This window comes from Pleurodeles waltl, chromosome 9, assembly GCF_031143425.1.
Source record: "Pleurodeles waltl isolate 20211129_DDA chromosome 9, aPleWal1.hap1.20221129, whole genome shotgun sequence".
In the NCBI taxonomy this organism is placed as follows: domain Eukaryota; kingdom Metazoa; phylum Chordata; class Amphibia; order Caudata; family Salamandridae; genus Pleurodeles; species Pleurodeles waltl.
In genome coordinates this window covers 1,049,727,255-1,049,746,741 of record NC_090448.1, presented here as the reverse complement: position 1 = coordinate 1,049,746,741, position 19,487 = coordinate 1,049,727,255, and the positions used below count along the sequence as shown (strand labels likewise).

The 19,487-nt window shown below is 43.5% G+C and overlaps 1 protein-coding gene across 24 annotated transcripts in view; it reads right to left on the bottom strand.

Moving 5' to 3' along the window:
- The window catches only part of TRIM9 (tripartite motif containing 9), a 325,658-nt gene that overhangs the window by 169,098 nt on the left and 137,073 nt on the right, over positions 1 to 19,487 (bottom strand). For 13 of the 24 annotated variants that reach the window (XM_069208656.1, XM_069208654.1, XM_069208660.1 and 10 more), the window contains exon 2: positions 11,945 to 12,040. In XM_069208656.1, the coding sequence (XP_069064757.1) occupies positions 11,945 to 12,040 (96 nt within the window). Of the gene's footprint in view, positions 1 to 11,905; positions 12,041 to 19,487 lie in introns of all 24 variants that reach the window. The other 11 variants (XM_069208652.1, XM_069208651.1, XM_069208658.1 and 8 more) reach the window with 1 other exon arrangement.

Below are 19,487 nucleotides of genomic sequence, written 5' to 3'. Positions count from 1 at the left end.
GAATCTCTTCCATTCCAACCCGAGGTGATGGCACAAAAAGGGAGTCCATCTGGTACGAGGTAGTGTGTTGAACATGAATGACACGTTGCCTGTACTTGAGCATTTAACACGGGCATACATGGTTATTTATTTATTTTCATATTTGTATAAAGCACATGCAACCTGAGGACAGTGCATTTAAAAGGGGCATTCACAAGTGATTTTTGCGTATTCTCCATGCACCAATGTATTAAAACCTTCCCTGTGGCCTTTGCAACTACTTAAGATTGTGTTTTGTACAAAAATGCTTATGAAATATAATGAGTTGAACGTGCTAGACTAATGATTGGAACTAATTTTCAAACTTATCAAGGAAGGGTAATTAAAAAGCGGGGGGAGGTGCAAAAAAATATGCATATACCAAAGTGTTTACAAAGATTAGGTTTTTATTGGTATGCCAAGTTTAGTGCTAATGACTTTGATGCCTGTTGGACTTTTGCTTATGCAGGGTCATCCCCAGTCTTTTTGCCTCCTGCCTCCTATTTTTTTCTGACCTGTTGCTGTTGGCTTTTCAACTCTGAGCACTTTACCACTGCTAACCAGTGCTAAAGTGCATATGCTCTCCGTCTAAATTGTATGTAATTGGGTCTCCATGATTGGCATATTTGTTTTACTGTTAAGTCCCTAGTAAAGTGCACTAGAGGTGCCCAGGGCCTGTAAATCAAATGCTACTAGTGGGCCTGCAGCACTGGTTGTGCCACCCACATAAGTAGCTCTGTAATCATGTCTCAGACCTGCCACTGCAGTGTCTGTGTGTGTATTCTTACACTGTAAATTCGACTTGGCAAGTGTACCCACTTGACAGGCCTAAACCTTCCCTTTTCTTACATGTAAGGCACCCCTAAGGTAGGCCCTAGGTAGCCCCAAGGGCAGGGTGCAGTGTATGGATAAGGTAGGACATATAGTAATGTGGTTTATATGTCCTGACAGTGAAATACTGCCAATTTCGTTTTTCACTGTTGCAAAGCCTGTCTCTCTCATAGGATAACATGGGTGCTACCTTTAAATATGATTAAAGTGTAGATTCCCCTAGAGAGTAGATGGACATGTGGAGTTTGGGGTCCCTGAACTCACAATTTAAAAATACATCTTTTAGTAAAGTTGATTTTAAGATTGTGCGTTTGAAAATGCCACTTTTAGAAAGTGAGCATTTTCTTGCTTAAACCATTCTGTGACTCTGCCGTGTTTGTGGATTCCCTGTCTGGGTCAGTTTGACAGTTGGGTTGTTTTTCACCACACACCAGACAGTGACACAAAGGGGGCTGGGGTGTAACCTGCATTTCCTGATTAGCCATCTCTGCTAGGAGGGAGGGGTGGAGTGGTCACTCTCATCTGAAAGGACTGTGCCTGCCTCTGACAATGCCGGCTCCAACCCCCTGCTGTGTGTCTGATGACTTGCCTGGGCAAGGCAGGATTTCACAAGTAGGTGTGAGTCCCCTTTGAAGAAAGGTGACTTCAAAGACTAAAATGGGTATAAGAAGGGCACCCAAATCTACAGACTTTAGAAACACTTCTGGAACCAAGAGGAACCTCTGCCTGGAGAAGAGCTGATAGCTGAGGAAGACGTGCTGCCCTGCCTGTGACTGTGCTTTGTGGAGCTTTCCTGCAGTGCTGCTTCTGCCAGAGTAAGAGGGCAAAGACTGGACTTTGTGTGCCTTCCATCTTGTGAAGAAATCTCCAAGGGCTTGATTTAGAGCTTGCCTCCTGTTGTTTGAAGTCTCAGGGACAGCAAAGACTTCTCTCTGCCAGCACCTGGAGTCTCTGGAGAGACTCCTGCTCTGACAAGTGGTGCCCTATCCAGTCCCTGGGCCCTTGAAAGGAAAGCTGGTGGAAATCCAAGGAAATCGACTTCGGACGACTCCGGACCGACGCCGCTGCTGAATCCGGTAACGCCGCCTGCACCTGACGCCGTGACCTTCGCTGGAACGCGACACTCTTTGCAGGCCCGTCGCCGCAGTAGCCCCGCTGAAGTCCGCGACTCCGTGGAAGTCGCCGCACCACGTCGTGACCGACGCCGCTTGAAGTGCACGGATTCAACGTTTCGCACAGACGCCGCGATTCCTGACTTCGCGCCTCGGCTTGTTTTCACTCTTCACCAAAGGTACTGTACTTGGGGGTCTACACGACTCCGTGTCCGGCGCCGCTGGTGTCGGCTTGTTGGGAACGACTCCGTCATGACGCCGTGTTAACATCTCATTGAAGCATTTTTGTTTCTAAGCACTATTTTTGAGTTTAATCTTTAAAAATTCATAACTTGACTTGTGTATGTCGGATTTTTGTAGTTTTGGTCTTGTTTTGTTTAGATAAATATTTCCTATATTTCTAAACCGGTGTTGTGTCATTTTGTAGTGTTTTCATTAAGTTACTGTGTGTGTTGGTACAAATACTTTACACCTAGCACTCTGAGGTTAAGCCTACTGCTCTGCCAAGCTACCAAGGGGGTAAGCAGGGGTTAGCTGAGGGTGATTCTCTTTTACCCTGACTAGAGTGAGGGTCCTTGCTTGAACAGGGGGTAACCTGACTGTCAACCAAAGACCCCATTTCTAACAATGCCTATTAGAAAGTATTTCAGGTTTGTGCAGGAATGTGAAATATGAATTTGTACTGAAATTGGACCTAGGTCCTGGTCTACAACTAACTGACCGTCATTGGTGCATAACGCCTCTTGCGAGATATTTTCACTCAAATCTTCTAAAATTCATATCTCAGGTCCCCTTATTGTATTTTTGTCATTTTGTTCATTAAATTATTCTCTATTTTTCTACATTGGATTGGGATTTTTATTGTTTTGTGCTTTTGGCTTTTTAACTGTTTTAGTGCTTCTAAATGCTTCACACATTTTCTCTACATTAAGCCTGTCTGCTTGGTGCCATACCTACAAGGGGTGAGTTCAGGTTGAACTTACTAACCCTAAAACTGGACTTAATATTACATGTGGTGGACCTCAATCCACTCCAACTAATAAACCACTTTCTCACCTTGGTATTTAGCGGTGGGATCCAGAATTCATATTTAGCAATAATGCTGGAAATTGAAAATCTATAAATGTATATGACAGCTAAAATTGATTTTTGACTTTTTATTGGCATCAAGTCTTTGATTGGGCCATGTTTGAGTTTTGTTTCCTAAAATTAGTTTTTACTCCAACTGTTGGACCTGATGTTTAAGGGAATTGGATCTGGCTACCCTAACAATAGTGGAGATGAGGGACGTATGCATGGAAAGGAAGCTGGAGATGGGCTTGAATGCCAAGTATTCAAAAAGGCTCTCAGGGTGTGGGAAAAGGTCTGCCAAACATAGCCCCCCTCTGAAGATTTAGAGATTGAGGAAATGCCAGAAGAAGAGGCAGGTGACAACCTGTCCCAAAATGGATATTATGGGGTAATTCCAGAGCAGGGAATGACCAGGCTCTGGCAGCACAAGTCCTACTGAGCTGACTATTCACTAGATGGAGCTATGCAAAAAGCAATCAGAAAAGGGAGCTGAGGATCAAACTGTCAGCCACAGCACTGGAGGAAAAGAGGCTTGAGGAGAAAAAGGCCAGCCCAGGAATCCTGCAGTCCAAGGAAAATGGTGGAAGCAATGGTGAGGTGTGTACAGGGGGTCACACACCCTTTGCTTACCCAAGGGTATTGTGCCTAACTTTGTTGTGGGGGATGACAATGATCAGTTGATTGTCTCCAATGAAAGGGCATTGAGTATGTGTATGGTGAGCCAACAGCACTGTGCGACCCTATTGTGGGAGTTAGCACCTACAATGGGGATGGATACTAGAAAAGGCTGGTTGCTGACTCCTACACTCATGTGAAGGATGCTTAAGTGCAGACGCTTTGGTGTAAACCTGAGGAGCACCAGGAGAAGTTCCGGGACCCACACAGACTCACAACAATCCAGTGCTGATTTTGTAGATGTATCCATGAAAGCACTGAAGGACTGTGTAAAAGACAATACAGTTACTACTAATGATGGACTATATATTCTGATCATGAAGGGGTACATCTTGACTCATTGTCATTTAGAGTTACACCAGAATCTAGTGGATTCCAAACTGTCTGAACCCAGGCAGCATGGGAAGGCAGTTCTTATGTGAGTGTGTACTAGGGTTCCTAAGAAGTCCCAGCGGGGTAGTCCTAAGAGATGGGGTCAAGCACTCACTCAAGGGACAGACAGGAGCAATAAGGATAAAAAAATGAGTTCTTACAAGGCCCCTAAAAGTGTAACCAGGAGTGGGAGTACCGTACCATTCCGAAACTAAAGTGAAGTGGAAGAAACCGTTTGACTCCTCTAAGGCTGGGGCATGCCTGAACTGTCACAAGCCAGGGCACAAGAAAAAGACACGCCTCCCCCACATGTGAGCTATCCCAATGGATTGTAAATGTAGGATTTGGGGTGGAAGTTGGCAATGGGGAAACCAGGGGTTGGACTGAAGCCGCCTTAGTCTCCTTGGGTGGGGGTCATAGCCCTGACCACCTTAACTCCTATCATGGTAAAGCACAGGCAATGGCCAACATCAATGGGACCAAGATAGAGACTTTGAGAGATACAGGACAACATGACCACAGTGGTGGACCGACTGATGTCCCCAGAGCAATTCATCCCAGATGGTCTCCATAGGGCAGTCAACGCTGAAAATGAGGGAAAATTCCATCTCCTAGGAATGGTCCCTCGAGTGGGGTGGGGTTACCGGCCCTAAGACAGTAGTTGTGAGCTCTGCCATACTAGTGGAGTGCCTGTTGGGAAACAACCTAGAAACCTCTGCTTGAACAGGGCGTGAAAGGAGGACTCCTGCTGAAATGTCAGCTCTGCTTTAGTGGGTGTCCATTGCCACAAGGGCCCAAAAAGCCTTTCAGGGAAGTCAAGGAAGCCTGGAGTCTGAAACAATGGTCCAGGCTCCTGCTCCCAAGAGGATGGGCATGGTAACCATGCCTCAAAACTTCCCAAGGCCCGGAAGGAATCTGACCCCCAAGGGGCAGTTCCGGAGCAAAGGGAAGAGGATTCTGTTCTGAGAGACCTGTCAGACCTCTGAGTAGCACAGGGCAGGAGAATCCTTCAGGGAGGAATTCTGCCAACTGCAGATAGACTGCCAAACTCTATTAAGCCTTCAGTACCTGGCTGAAGTCCAAGAACAAGGGAATACCAGTGGGGGAAAAAGGTGCCCTGTACAGCAAGGCTATGGAGAACCAGAACATTGGCAGTTCCCTAGCATTACAGGGCATTCCTCTTAAACTCAGGCATTTGGGGCAGAACAAAACCTATAACTGTTTGGTTGTCCACTTTTATTGGACCCAGATGAATGAAAAGGTGAAGGAATTCAGTCACTCTTGCATCACCTATCCAGCCTGTGGCAAGACAGGGGGAGCATCCCAAGGCTTCCCTAATCCCACTACTCAACTACCCTTGGTAGGGATGCCTTTTGAGAGGGTGGGAACTGACACTGTCGAGCCGCTAGACCCCAAGACAGGGAGGTTCCAGAAATGGGAGTAGGCTTCAGCCCCTTTAAACTTATATATGGGTACCCTGTCAGAGATCCATTACGTTTTGTCCATGAAGGGTGAAAGAAACCTCTTATGGAGCTTAAACAGGACACTGTGCACAATGTGCTAGGCCAGTGATCCAGCATGGCTGAGTACATGAAGATGGCTAACAAAAAGGAGGCCAGCCCAGAGCTGATCAAGAAATGATATGATCAAAAAGTCACCTTGGTGGAATACCAGCTAGGCTAAAGGAGTGGGGTGCGGAGTCTGTGGCTCCCAGGCCCCTTCAGGACAAATGGACTGGTTCCTACATGGTACTGGAGAAGATAAGTGAGGTCAAAAGTATTTGGCTGGTGAGAGGGCTTCACTGGGCATGAAATATGATTCGTCACTTAGAGAGCATTTCCTGCCAAAACCAAAGGCTTCAGATTTCATGCAGCCCTCCTCAGATGCAACCTGCTGCCTTGCTCCGCAGAAGTATTTTGACTTTCATTTTTTAGACTAATGCCAAGGTAAAACGTCCAACCGAATTGAACCTGGTTGGTGTATCCGACTGTTGAGCATTGTGGTCAGCCTGAGATTGCCACTAGGTGCTGATCTACTGTGACCAGTTGACTCGCTTTAGTGCTTAATGCTTTTTGCATTTATTTTTACTTATATTTTCTAAAACTCATATCTTCAGTTCCTCCCATTGAACTTTTGTCATTTAGCTGTCGGTCGGTTGTTTGAATCATTCTTGTTTATAAATTGGAGTAGGTTCTTATTGTGTTGTGTTTTTGACTTTTTACCTGTTTTTGTATTTATAAATGCTTTGGACACTTTCTCTATGCTAAGCCTGTCTGCTCTATATTGTACCTACCAGGGTTCGGCGGATTTAAATTACTAAAACCTTAAACTGGAGCTAACAAGACAGTGCCTTTATTACTTGCAGTGAACCTGAATCCACCCCAACTAATAAGCCACTTCCTCACATATTCACACAACAGATTACTAAGCATCTATATGATAAACAGAAACCCACAAATCATTTTTTACATCGAAGACACCATTGATGTTTTGTGGAAAGTCAACTAGGATGTGCATACACTGTATTGACTACTCAAAGGTATATGGGAGCTGCTTCTAAACATGATAATGATACATTTCCTACAATCTGGAATGTACCTGGTGGCTTTTTCATTTCACGTATTTAGTACCTATTAAATAGATTCAATCTGGCTCGTATTTTAGTTACAATTATTGGGCGTGCTTCGGTCATATTGTTGTAGTTAAAGCTGTTAGTTGAATATTTTATCAAAATAAAGTATATTGTTTCTACTACTATTTAATTACTGATTATGAATTCATGCCTATTACATGTTGACTCCTTTTCCTGACCCACTAAATGAAAAGTCAACCTGCAACCTCAGGTTTATAATCCGAGTGCGAGGTCACAAGACACGCTTAGAAAGAAGAGACTGGGAGCATGGAAGAGATGGCACACACGACAGTGGAAGTTAGACACTCACACTGTAAACAAACCTACATTTCCCAGACTCACATGCACAAATCCAGCCAGAGGAGGGCCAACATCATCAGGCACACTACCGGGTCAATAGTGGCAAAACAAGTATTTCAAGCCCACATGTACAGAAGTCCCCTGACTCGCAACAGTGGTTGTTGTGACTCTTCGCTTTTTGCTCCAGTACACACTCAGCTTGCTCAACCCTTCAGCTTTGCTATATTTTCCCTTATTTAGTTCTCCTCAGTCCTCTGGTTGCCTTTCCTTTTGTTGGTGAATCCTTCTGTGTTACACTTTTGTCAGTTTGACTTTCTACGGTCTCCTGGTGAAAAATGGGTTTCTTACTTCGGCTCATGCGTGGGGCTATGTAGAGCATCTCCTCCAATTTCACTTGTTAAGTCCTTCACCCTGTTATCCTTATGTCCAATGTATGTTTCATGTCGTTGTCCACTTAGTAATTGTGTTCTCTCACTCTTAGGTGGAGACATTCATAGCCTTGACTTTGTCCTGAACACTGTGCCTCCAAAATCTATTCAGGGTTTTCCGAAAACCAACCTGCAGAAGCACAGCTTTCAAGTTTACTTGGTAAATGCATGGTGTCTGCTCCAGTCCAGCTTTCTCCTAGAATTCTGGGATTTGTAGTGCTGTTTTATAATGGAATGAACAAGGCCAGAAGTCGCAGAATTCAAAGGAAAAAAACTGTACTGGATCAGCACATCACTTATGGATGTGGGAAACTTGGCTTGATCACAGGAGTATGTCTCTCTTTCTCCCTCTTTACCCCCTTTCCCTGTAGGTTTGGTCTATTTTAACACTCTTTATCCAATGCCAGGATTTGAGTTGTCCTCTAGGGGCAGGCTGAGGAAATGGCCTCAACGTCCAGACTCTCGGAATATTGTGTTCACGACACAGAGCAGTTACGTGGCAAAATATTTGGCTGTGTAATCTCTTTTTTTACCTTTATATGACGAAAAAGATTTTAACATACTATGATTGTTGAGAACAACAATAATGATGGTCTTATGGCCGAAGATCTAGTTCTTGTTTCAGGCACTGCCTATGATGCTTGAGTCTACATACATCAATTTTATTGTGGAAGTGAAGAAGTCAAGGATACTGTTTGATGATGGTCATAACCAGTAAAAAGGGGATGCATAATGATACCAGACGTCACACTCTATTATCAAGCATCACACCTGACATTCGTCGATGAGTGGTTGAAGGCTGAAACTGATAATCCACTGGCAGGTATACTGCTTTGGTAAAGTCCTTGGACTGAAAGACAGACCGGTTACCATGAAGTACTTTCCATTACCAGTGCTGGGTTAACTAGCTGCCCCCTCCTTAAACCCACTACCGTAGTTAGTTGAAAGTGTATGGTGGAAATGAAATCAGGATGCCTTCTCTCTATCAATTGCTAAGCCTTCAGAAATATCTGAATATAAATGGTAGGTCGGATATGAAAATATCACTTAAGGAAAGGATGCACAATGTAGGTCCGGGAAGGGTGGATCCTTGCCAGGTTTTTAGGATAACCACTTACTATATATAGGAACTCCATTTAAATTCATTTTTGTGCAAATATTTCATATGCGGATTTCTTGAAAATCTGTCTTGGATCATATCCTCCTTAGCCTACGTTGCACACCCCTGATCTAATATTCACAAGGATTTCAGTGGATGCACTTGTAACTTGCTACTGAATTTCTCAGACTTTGATACTCTTTCTCCCAGGAAAGGATCGGATCCCTAATGTGTTCACTGTAAAACAAAAAAATCTTGACAAAAATGTTGAACTAAGTAGTGTGGACTGGAAACCCAAATCATTCCTGGCAAAAATGTGCAATCCAGCTCCACACTGCAGATGAGCATGTCTAGAATGGCGCAATGGGGGCTTTCATGGTCAGCAGGCAGCCCATCCGTCCCTAAAGGCAGCTAGCTACCCTGCAGCCCACTGGGAAAATGCCAGAGTGGCATAATGGCTAGTCCGGCTCTGGAGCTCAGTATTTCCCACTTGGCTAGTCTTCAGTTTTAAGGAAAGCTCTCCAAGAATTGATATAATTGGGCAAAATAATTGCCAACACAATTAACAGTACTTCAGATTTCGTTTAAACTGTTTGGACCTTAAATGTACACTGTTGGTTAAGAATGTTGACAATATTGATTCCTGTGCATGTCAAGGTATTGCTTCTTGTTGATTTGTTTACTTGAAGTGTGATGCATCTCCTAGTTGTACTTTCGCTGCTACAATTTATATTTAAGAAAATTCAATAGCTGGTCAAGTATTTTCCAGAACAGTGTGTGATGTAGTTTTATTTTTCATAATTAATGCAGCAAACCTGGAAAAACTCGTTCTAAATGCAACAAAGCATTCTGGTACATATTTGCAACCATGTTACCTTTTTTCCACCGATATTAAGCTTTTGTATTCGACGGACTAAAGGCAAAAACTAATTTAAGAAATTGCTAGTCACCGTCTGGCATCAATTTGTAAATAGGGAATTCTTACCTACAGTGTATATTTAACTAATTCAGTGGTTGAGGCATGCCAACTTACCAATTTCTCTTTAAATGTTTTTTCTGAATGCATGTTTAGTTAAGTTACAATGAAAAGCTAAAATCAAAGTAAATGTTAAATTTTTGTACTAGTTCTAGTACCAATGATGATTATGCAGTCTTTCTGCAGCACTTAGGGCCTCATTACAAGTGTAGAGGTCTTAAGACTGCCACACTCGCTGTGGCGGTCCGACTGCCAGGGAACCACCAGCTCCACCAGGATCATGGATCCCGGTGGTGTGGCAGTGGGGGAGATCCTAATCTGCCAGGGCAGTGCAGCAGATTACAACCTCATTCTCCGTCAGCCTTTTCATGGCTGTAACACCGCCTTTGCTTTTGAATGGCTTAGGGAGGGGAACCAAATGCCTACTTCCCCAAAAGTGGCACATGCACGCTCGGGGATGGGGTTCCTGGGGCATTAATGACCATTAAATGGCTTGGAGAGGGGACCTGCAATGTACCCTTCCCTAATAAAAATAATGTGGTGACCCCCTTGCTCAGGTCGACCTGAGGGGATTCAAATAGATTTTATTTTTTCAAATTGTGTTATTTGTTTTTTTACATTTTTTTAGGGTGTGGGAACTGAGTTCCCAGGTCTTAAAACGGCTGGCAAACATCTTTGTTGATGTGAGGCAGCCAAACAGATCTTATCTTTCCATCTGACGGTCAAGCTATAAAACTGGGTTCTGATATTTCTAAAAAATATTTAACTTTAATTTCTTAAATCCATCTGAATGGATTAACACCAAACCACAAAAAGCATACTTTCAGAGTAAATATCTATCTTACTGCCAGATTTGGTGCAATTCTGTTCAAGAGGTCTGGCTGTAACAGTGTGTAGAAGTGCCTATTGAAATTTGCATGGGGAAAGCGCATTGTTTGCCAAAGTCTTTTGCCATTTTGACAGCAAAGTCTCTAAGCATAGGATTAGCACAGTGCCAGTCTCACTGAGCTGTAAAATGACAAAAGCCTTTTTCCACTCCAGGCACAATATTACAGCTCTTGATTGGTAAAATACCATCCAAGCCAACCTGGATTGAATAAAAGCAATCCCTGACAAGTGTTTCACTGTCATTATAGCTCTTTATTAGTTTTGTTGAGACACATGATGTACCCATTATAATTCAAAACAATACGCTTCTCAGGCTTAGAGTGCTGAATAAGTTACACAAAAAGGAAGCAGAGAACTCTGGGTAGTTCTCAAGTTTAGGTGGAGAGCAGCTTCTGTATATTTAATCACTGGATTTTTAAAAAAACAACCCAGAATACACCTGTATTCAATGCCTGAAAAGACACTAAATTGTTAACATCTTACCAGATTATTATTAATACTTTTCAACCTTATTACCTGTGCATGTCACCTGTATGGTGGGATCGATGTACCACAAACTCTTCATAATAGCACAAAGAAAGCAATACAGTCTCTAAGGCCCACAAGATCAAAATTTCAAGATAGATATATGCGTTGCTATTTAAGTACTCAATAACTGTGATCATAGACATGAAACTAAATATAATGTGGGCAAAATAAATTAAATTCTTTATTTAACCAAACGTGCAGTTAATGTAACATTATTTCAATTGCATGTACAGGTGATGGGTTTTCGGATTGCAAGACAGATTTTAATGTTATTTTGCACATAAAACAACTATAACACAAGTCATGAAATGTCATCGTGAAGGAAGAACAAGTAACCGAGGCGTATCTAATCTGTATGGATTCACATGTGTTAGAGAGGCTAGTATGCCTGCAAATCACTCTTGAATTCTGTAAGGTGTATTTTCTCGTTCGCTGTCTGCCAGATTATGTTGTTGTATTGCACTCCATCGTGTAAACTATCAAATGAATGCCCTCTTGCCATCTGTGCTGCCTTCAAGGAGCCATTTGATGAATGATGTCACAATAGATCTCAAAACCCCGGATGAAATGATCAACACAAAGAACATTCTAGAATGCCAATTGTTGCTCTTTGTTAGAGATGCAGCAGTTGGCAAAGAAAACCGTATTTCTTTCCTTTATGGTGGATGAGCACTTTAACCCAGCCAATGCTTTTTATTCAACAGCACTTTATATTCTGTACCCAAAGGGCTCCCGGCTGGCTGTTCGTACCACAGGTGACAACAGGCCACTCGCCAGTTATGTTCTCTGAGAGCGCATGCACATTTATTTGTGGGTGTACGTGAAAGAAATAGTTGGGTGTTTGTGTCTGTGTGCACATGCGTGTGCTGTGTGTGTAAGAATCATGACCTCTTAATGAGCTGGACAAGTGATAACTGATGATGAACAGAAAAGATGCAATAGTGACTAAAATATGAATACGCGTATCATATTAACCTCTGGTTTTGATTTTCCATTCTCAGGTGATAACTGTACCTGGATTTGCTGTACCATGTTTCGCAGCTGTACCAGGAACTCTTTGGCTTCCTTGGCTCTATCGGACAGTCCATTCAATGCCTGGGAAAGCTGACTCTGGAAGAAATGACAGAAAACAGCTAGGATAAGTACCTGTTATGAAAAAATTGCATCTTGTAAGATTGATCTCGAATGTTTAATAACAATATCCCTCAATAATACTAATATCACAATACTCAGTGGTCACCTGGCAACTGTAACTTACACCTCTTACACATCTGCTGCAGGGTTTGTGCATAGCCAGTAAGTTAGCAGCCAATAAACCAACCATCACCAAATGAACAGACTTTGTATAACTTAAGAGATCTGTCACACACTGCTGGCCAATCAGAGGACAGCCAGTCCAACACTGCTGGTCCCAAATAATTATACACTATGATCACTTCTTTACACCTGACAATGACACTCAGATATGGGATGAAAGAAACAATGCCCATCTCAGCAGATCTCTTCCCAGACCAGCAATGTAAACCATGATCATAAGAAATACTGTGACGGGACCTGCAGAGCTGTTCAGAGCTGACAGCTGACTGAAAACGATAAACTGCGCCCCTGTTTTGCATACCTCAAAATGCGCGCATTCCATAACACAGCAACTGCATCTTAGTGGTGATCAGGCATGACATGGCAACACTTCCCACATAGGGTCACAAAACAAAGACAACACCTTTCCAGCCACACATCCAGCATGGAGTAACTTGGTGCCCATGAAGGTAAGCGCTTCAGTGTACGACACAGCGGTAGTAAGACTATATAGATGCTTTAATGCAGTACAATAGCTTAACATACATAATTCAGTGAAGGAGTGATGGAAAAGCTCTGAAAATGTTCCAAATACCTCTTTTTACAGGGAATAGTGATTGCAGGGGGTTTAGGTTGAAATTTACTTAAGTGCACCAGAGCTCCCCAGGGGTCTCCTCATCCCTAGCCCGACATGCAGAGTCGTTCTGAGGATGTGCACACATTTCAAACTGACTTGTTACCTTTTCCCAGGACAAACATCCCTCAAGTTTTACCAAGCTCCCAATCCTGGGTTTAGAAGCTTGGGGTGATCGAAAAACTGTGTGAAATTGAAATCTCATTGTAACCTTCATGGGGCAAAACTACAAGGTGCAGTAATGTTTTTCTCATAATGTTATCTCTTGGTATTCCTGCAGGTTTCCACCACTGATCACCTTGTGAAACAATATGGCCTTCTACTGCAATGATACGCTGATGACAATCATCTGTCCCTCTTGATTAACAACCTCTGAAGCAGAACCAACACACCTTGGCAGCTGCTTCAGGGACATTCAGAAATGGAAACAATGGAGTTGACCTCAGGTCAACAGGCTAAGAAAGGTAATCCTCCTGGGATCACTCAGAGTTAGAGACAATATAGAACAATCGCTCCTGAAGCCCTTTATGTTAGGGAAAAGCTTAAACGCTCTCTGAATCATCAAAAGTTCATCGACGTGCTACATTAATGTGTCTTGGGATAAACTTGATCCTTAAAGGCTGCCTTGGCCAACTGCTGTTAGACTTGGCATCCTTGGCGTGGTCTCCACTAACTTTTTGCCTCTGCTTCCCAGGTTGTTTCTGTGTGCTGGACTATGTTTTTGCTTTTTTGTTTGCTCTGGATACTTTACCACTGCTGACCAGTGCTAAAGTGAAAGTTCTCCTTATATGAAATTGTATGTGTAATTGGCTTTCCATGATTGGCATATCTGATTTACTAGTATATCCCTAGTAAAGTGCACTACAGGTGCCCAGGGTCTGTAAATCAAATGCTACTAGTGGGCCTGCAGCACTGGTTGTGCCACTCACATGAGTAGCCCTGTAAATATGGCTCAGACCTGCCACTACAGTGTCTGTGTGTGCAGTTTTAAACTGCCAATTCGACTTGGCAAGTGTACCCACTTGCCAGACCAAAACCTTCGCTTTTTGTACTTATAAGGAACCCCTAAGGTAGGCCATAGGTAGCCCCATTAGCAGGGTGCAGTGTATGTCAAAGGTGGGACATTTACTGATGTGTTTTACATGTCCTAACAGTGAAATACTGCCAAATTCAGTTTTCACTGTGCAAGGCCTATCTCTATCATAGGTTAACATGGGGCTGCCTTCAAATATTATTAAAGTCATATTCCCTTTGAGAGCAGATAGAAATTTGGAGTTTGGGGTCCCTGGATTCACAATTTAAAAGTACATCAGTTAGTGCATTTGGTTTTTAGATTGTTAGTTTGAAAATGCCGCTTTTAGAAAGTAGGCATTTTCTTGCCTAAACAATTATGTGACTCTGCCTGTTTGTGGATACCCTGTCTGGGTCAGTTTGACAGTTGGACTGTTTGCACCTCTCCTTTAGACATTGACTCAAAGGGAGCTTGGGTGTAGCCTGCAAACCCTGATGAGCCATCTGTGCTAGAGTGGAGGGAGGAGTGGCCACTTACACCTGAATGGACGGTGCCTGTCCTCACACAATGCTGTCTCCAACCCCCTGGTGTGTGTCTGGGGCTAGGCCTGGGCAAGGCAGGATCTTGTGAACAACAAAGCCTTTTCTTTGAAGTTTGCCTACTTCGAAGGCAGAAAGGGGTATAAGTAGTGGACCCAAAACCCCAGACGTTAGATTTCTTCTGGAACCAAGAGGAACCTCTGCCAAGGAGAAGAGCTGAAGAGCTGGAGGAGGAGTACTGCCCCTTTGCTTGAGACTGTGCTTTACTGGGTTGGCCTGCAGTAGCTGCTTTTGCCTGAGGGGGGGCAAAGACTGACTTTTGTGAAATTCCCACTGGTGAAGAATCTCCAAGGGCTTGAACTGAGCTTGCCACCTGTTGTTGAAGCCTCAGGGCCATCAAAGTCTTCCCTCTGCCAGCACCTGGACTCTCTGCTGAAACTTCTACCCTACAAGTAGTGCCGTAACATGTCTCTGGGCCCTTGAAATGTGAAGCTGGTGAAAAAGTGACTGGGCGTCAAAGTCATTGTGAACCTGCGAGGATCCGAGGTGCCTTGTCTGTAAATCGGTCCATCGCTCTCTTGTGAGGGAGAAGATTGACGCATCGCCTACCCGACCCGAGAAGAAATGACGCACTGCCTCACTTGCGAGTAGGGAATCGACTCATCGCTGACTTTTTTGATGCACTCTCGCCTGGGCGGCTTTATTTTCTACGCAAACCAGGTACTTTGTGTAAAGGCAAGCGTTACATTGGTTTCTATGGAGTAAGACTCATTCTTTTGAAAATTCATATCTTGACTTGTGTATGTTGGATTTTGTGTAGTTTTGGTCTTGTTTGATTCAGATAAATATTACCTATTTTTCTAAACTGGTGTAGTGTCCGTTTTGTAGTGTTTTCACTGTATTACTGTGTGTGTTGGTACAAATACTTTACACATTGCTTCTGAGTTAAGCCTGCCTGCTCGTTCCCAGCTACCAAGGGGGTGAGTGAGGGTTAACTGAGTGTGATTCTCCTGTACCCTGACTAGAGTGAGGGTCCTTGCTTGGACAGGGGGTAACCTGACTGCCAACCAAAGACCCCATTTCTAACAACTGCGAAAAATGAAAAGTAAGTAGCATTATCAAATATTTTCTATTCCACTGCAACCAGTAGCGGGTGGGGAATGGATCACTTTAGAAGTTCTCAATATTTGACAATATGTAAGAATCAAAATCTGATACAATGCCTCCAGAAATCCCAGTGGGTTATAGATTCTGCTTCAAAGCCTTATAGAATTCTATCCTTGAAGTGAGTTCAATGAGAGATAGATGCCATTAACTGGTGATAGGCCACCAGAGTTCAATAAAGTATGCTTTGCATTGAAGAACATAAATAATAGCAAAATAAATATTAATATTTGTACTGCATTTAATGTTACATTTATTGCACGAAAAAAGAATAAATATTAGTGTACGTACATTTTATAGACCCAGTCTCACAGCCATCACTTACGTTCTAGAGATTTTTTAAGCACTTTTATTTTTTTGAAAATAATATTACAAAGCTGGTTATATCAACATACCAGGTATCAGGTTATATGAGTACATATGACAGGATGAGACAGGTAGGTAGGTTCAAACAGTATACAGAGCAATGTGTGATATCTAGTAGGTGGTCTTCCAATTTACAAATTCCTCACAGTTCATTAATTATAACTCTAGATTAATCAGGGATGCTTGCTATAGATGGCAAGATGTAGTAAGTATTACAGACAATTAATGATACTTAATCAAGTCTAGTAAGTATCAGATCACTACTCGTCCTCACACAAGTACTTGAACGAGTATGAAACACAAAATCTGTGCCTGAAGTTCAAAATATTTTAATGGTTCAGGCATCTGGCAGCAAAGATTTCCCACAGTTTATAAATATTGTATACAGATATTACATACGGAAGACTCTGGCTGCAGAACTAGCCCTCGGGTTACATAGATCTTATTGATTTATAAATATTACAGCAGCTCAATAGCTCTGGTCACACAGATCACAGAGGCTCAGTCCTACGAAAACAGGGCTATCGATGTACTACAGAGATTTTATAGACTTCCTTTTGCCTCCAGACGGCAGAGCAGCCTTTAAGGTTCAGTCCTCTAGCGATGTATCCGTCCCACAAGTTACACACGTTACTGTCTCTCAAAGGACTACCCATCAATTCACAAAGACCAAAGAGTTGGGCAATGAAAAGCAGGGCAATCCCTCAACTTAAATGTGTTTTATAAGCTCATAAATCTGACAGCAAAGATATCCTTCGTGTTGCATCTTATAAGTGCTCAGGCTTTGACACCAGAACTATCCTCAGGTTGCAAAGATTTTGCAGACACGAGTCAGTAACATTATGACTATGTTGTAACTTTCACAGCTCAAGCAGCCTAAAGCCTCAGAAGAACAGTCCACAGGCGACAAGGATCTCTTGGTCTCAGGCTTTGAACAACCAATCAGTCCCTTAAGTTAAACATGTCTTTACCGGCTCAGGCACCAGGCAGTAAAGACAACAGATTACATGTACCTGGTAACAAAGCTATCATTTGAGTAGGGTAAAGTAGCAGTATATCTAGCCTCCCGAGGATAGCTCTTTACAGTTTTGGAGAACCATTCTGGATTGCAAGCTTTGAAGAACCAGCTATATACACGCATTGGCAACACCAGCGTGTCTGGAATGCTTGTAATGCATAGAACATAATCCATAGAATGGTAGCACCATAGTTCATTGCATGCAAAATAGCGAAGCAGAACATTTGGCCATTTTACCTATTACATAATGGTGTCAAATACACAATGTCCTGAAAGCCAGAAGGGAGAATCCCAGAGGTGGTATTATGGTGCCCTCACCCATCCCACACTCTGTTCTATTAACCCTGCTAAGATAGCCATCACATTAAATTTATTTTGGCATATCTTAGGCAGTTTTATCTCTCTCACACTTGTACATACACCTTCACACCACCCCACCCATAGGTTACCCTTACACTCATATCACTCATCATACGACATAAACAACAAATGATGTCTGCTAAAGTGACCCTTCGAGGGGCCCGTAGGACATCGTAGTGCCAGTCCTATGAGGAGCACGCCCTACGATGAAGCATGACATCCCTATTGGATGGGTGAGGGCACCATAATACCACCTCTGGGATTGCCCCTTCCAGCTTTCGTCCTCCTTTCAGTTTTCTCTCATAATAAGAACAGTACCTTCCATCTGTGCTGAATTATTAATTTCAGAGCCCAGTTACTGCACCTTCAGTGGCTCCTAGTACCCCTTCTTCTTTTTTGTACTTTACTCCCTATAATTATTATGTGTAAATGTGTGGACTCCCCACAGAAAGCTCTGGGCAATAACTCCTTGCAGTATGAAAGCCTCTAAGGAGGGGCCTGGACTCTCTGGAACACGGTGGAGTCAGTAGCATGAATATTACCAACAAGGCAGCAGATCTCGAGTGGGAAATCTGCCAGAGAGAAGGGATGGGGCAATGAGCCAGCTACTTGCTGGGCATGAACACTTGTCAAGATGTCAGTAATATCATTTGACAGCACCCGTAGAAAATACAAGGAAGTAACAGTAAACCACTATTCCAAAGGGTAGCCAACCCACTCCACAGTGCGAGCGTGCACACACACACACGCGCGCGCGCGCGGCTGCTTCAGTATGAGGATTGGCTGAGGGACGTCTTATTCATAGGCAAACGTATGTCTCGGTAGTCCATATGGCTTACAAATTGGTCTACTACGATTGTTTTGCCTAGTGCTTCTTTCCCCCGAGCCAAGAGCTCTTTCCAGTGAGACTGTTTCCTGAGTGACTCCCTGGAGATCTTCAGGTGCAGAGGGGGATGAGAGATTCCTTTTGTCCCCGTCTTTCATGCGTGGCACCTGGAGGGCAATAAAAATCCTGACAGCTGTGTTTTATCACAGCAATTAGATGAACAAATCCATGTTGAACTTCAGTCTCTTATTTCATGCGCGTATCAGAAAGATAGGAAGCCGCTGAAGGCCTGCACAGTCCTCTTTGCAGCCTGCCATTATGATGCACAATGCGCATTAAAGGAGCTTGAAGCATGCACTAAGCGCGTGGCCCTGGGACAGCAGTACGTTGGGTGTCTGCTTGGGACGGACAAGGGTTGCCAGCAGTCTGGAGTGTCTGCGCTGTTGCCATTCCCTGCACACACGCAGCCGTCAGGCCCTAGGTGAGAAATTCACTCAGCCATCCCCAGATCAGACCGACCCGTCTGCTGAACGAGGCTCCCCGGCTGAAGCGTGCTCTGAATACACGAAAAGCAGCAGGAGTCTGTTTACATGCACTTCGTTCACAGCCTTTACGTGCTCGGAGAAGGAAATGGCATTTGGTCATTTCACGATGGGCCTTTTTCCTTGCAATCTGATGGAAAACAGGCCCCTCTAATGAGCATCTTTTTGCAAACGCCCTCCTCAGAGCTCTTGGCATGAACAATGCGGGCAGAATGGTAATATTAATTTAATCAGCGTTTATTAAGTACTCATGCACCACAGAGCACCCATACATCCCAAAGGGTTTCTTGGCGCTTTAAACACACTCAGCATCTACTCTGCTAGATACTTTGCAAAAAACACATTTTAAGCACGTTTACTAAAGAACAAAAACATCTGAGATTTCCAAAAGAATAGGGTGAGAAGATTCCAGAGACAGGAAGCGAGCACCGAAACTGTGCGGCTTATCGATATCACTAATGAAGTAAAAAAATGAGTTTAAATCAACTGTGGCTCTTCTGCCCCTCCCCCCGAGAATGAAGGCAGGTAGGTATCCCCGCCCTTACCCAACACACTGATGGTGCCATATCCTCTGGCAGGAGATCAATTGCTAAGCCTCAGCACCAAGTCCCAGTTCTGGGGAGGTGGAAAACATGACCAGGTCTCACTTCATTAACAACTTTTGCAGCAGACCCTCTATACTTTAATGTAACAATTCCCAGAAAACCTTCAGTCATAGACGTACTAACCCCTTCCTCCTCCGTACGTGGCTCTGGCACTCCCTAAACCACGGCCCTACTCAGATGAGGGCCCTGCCACTC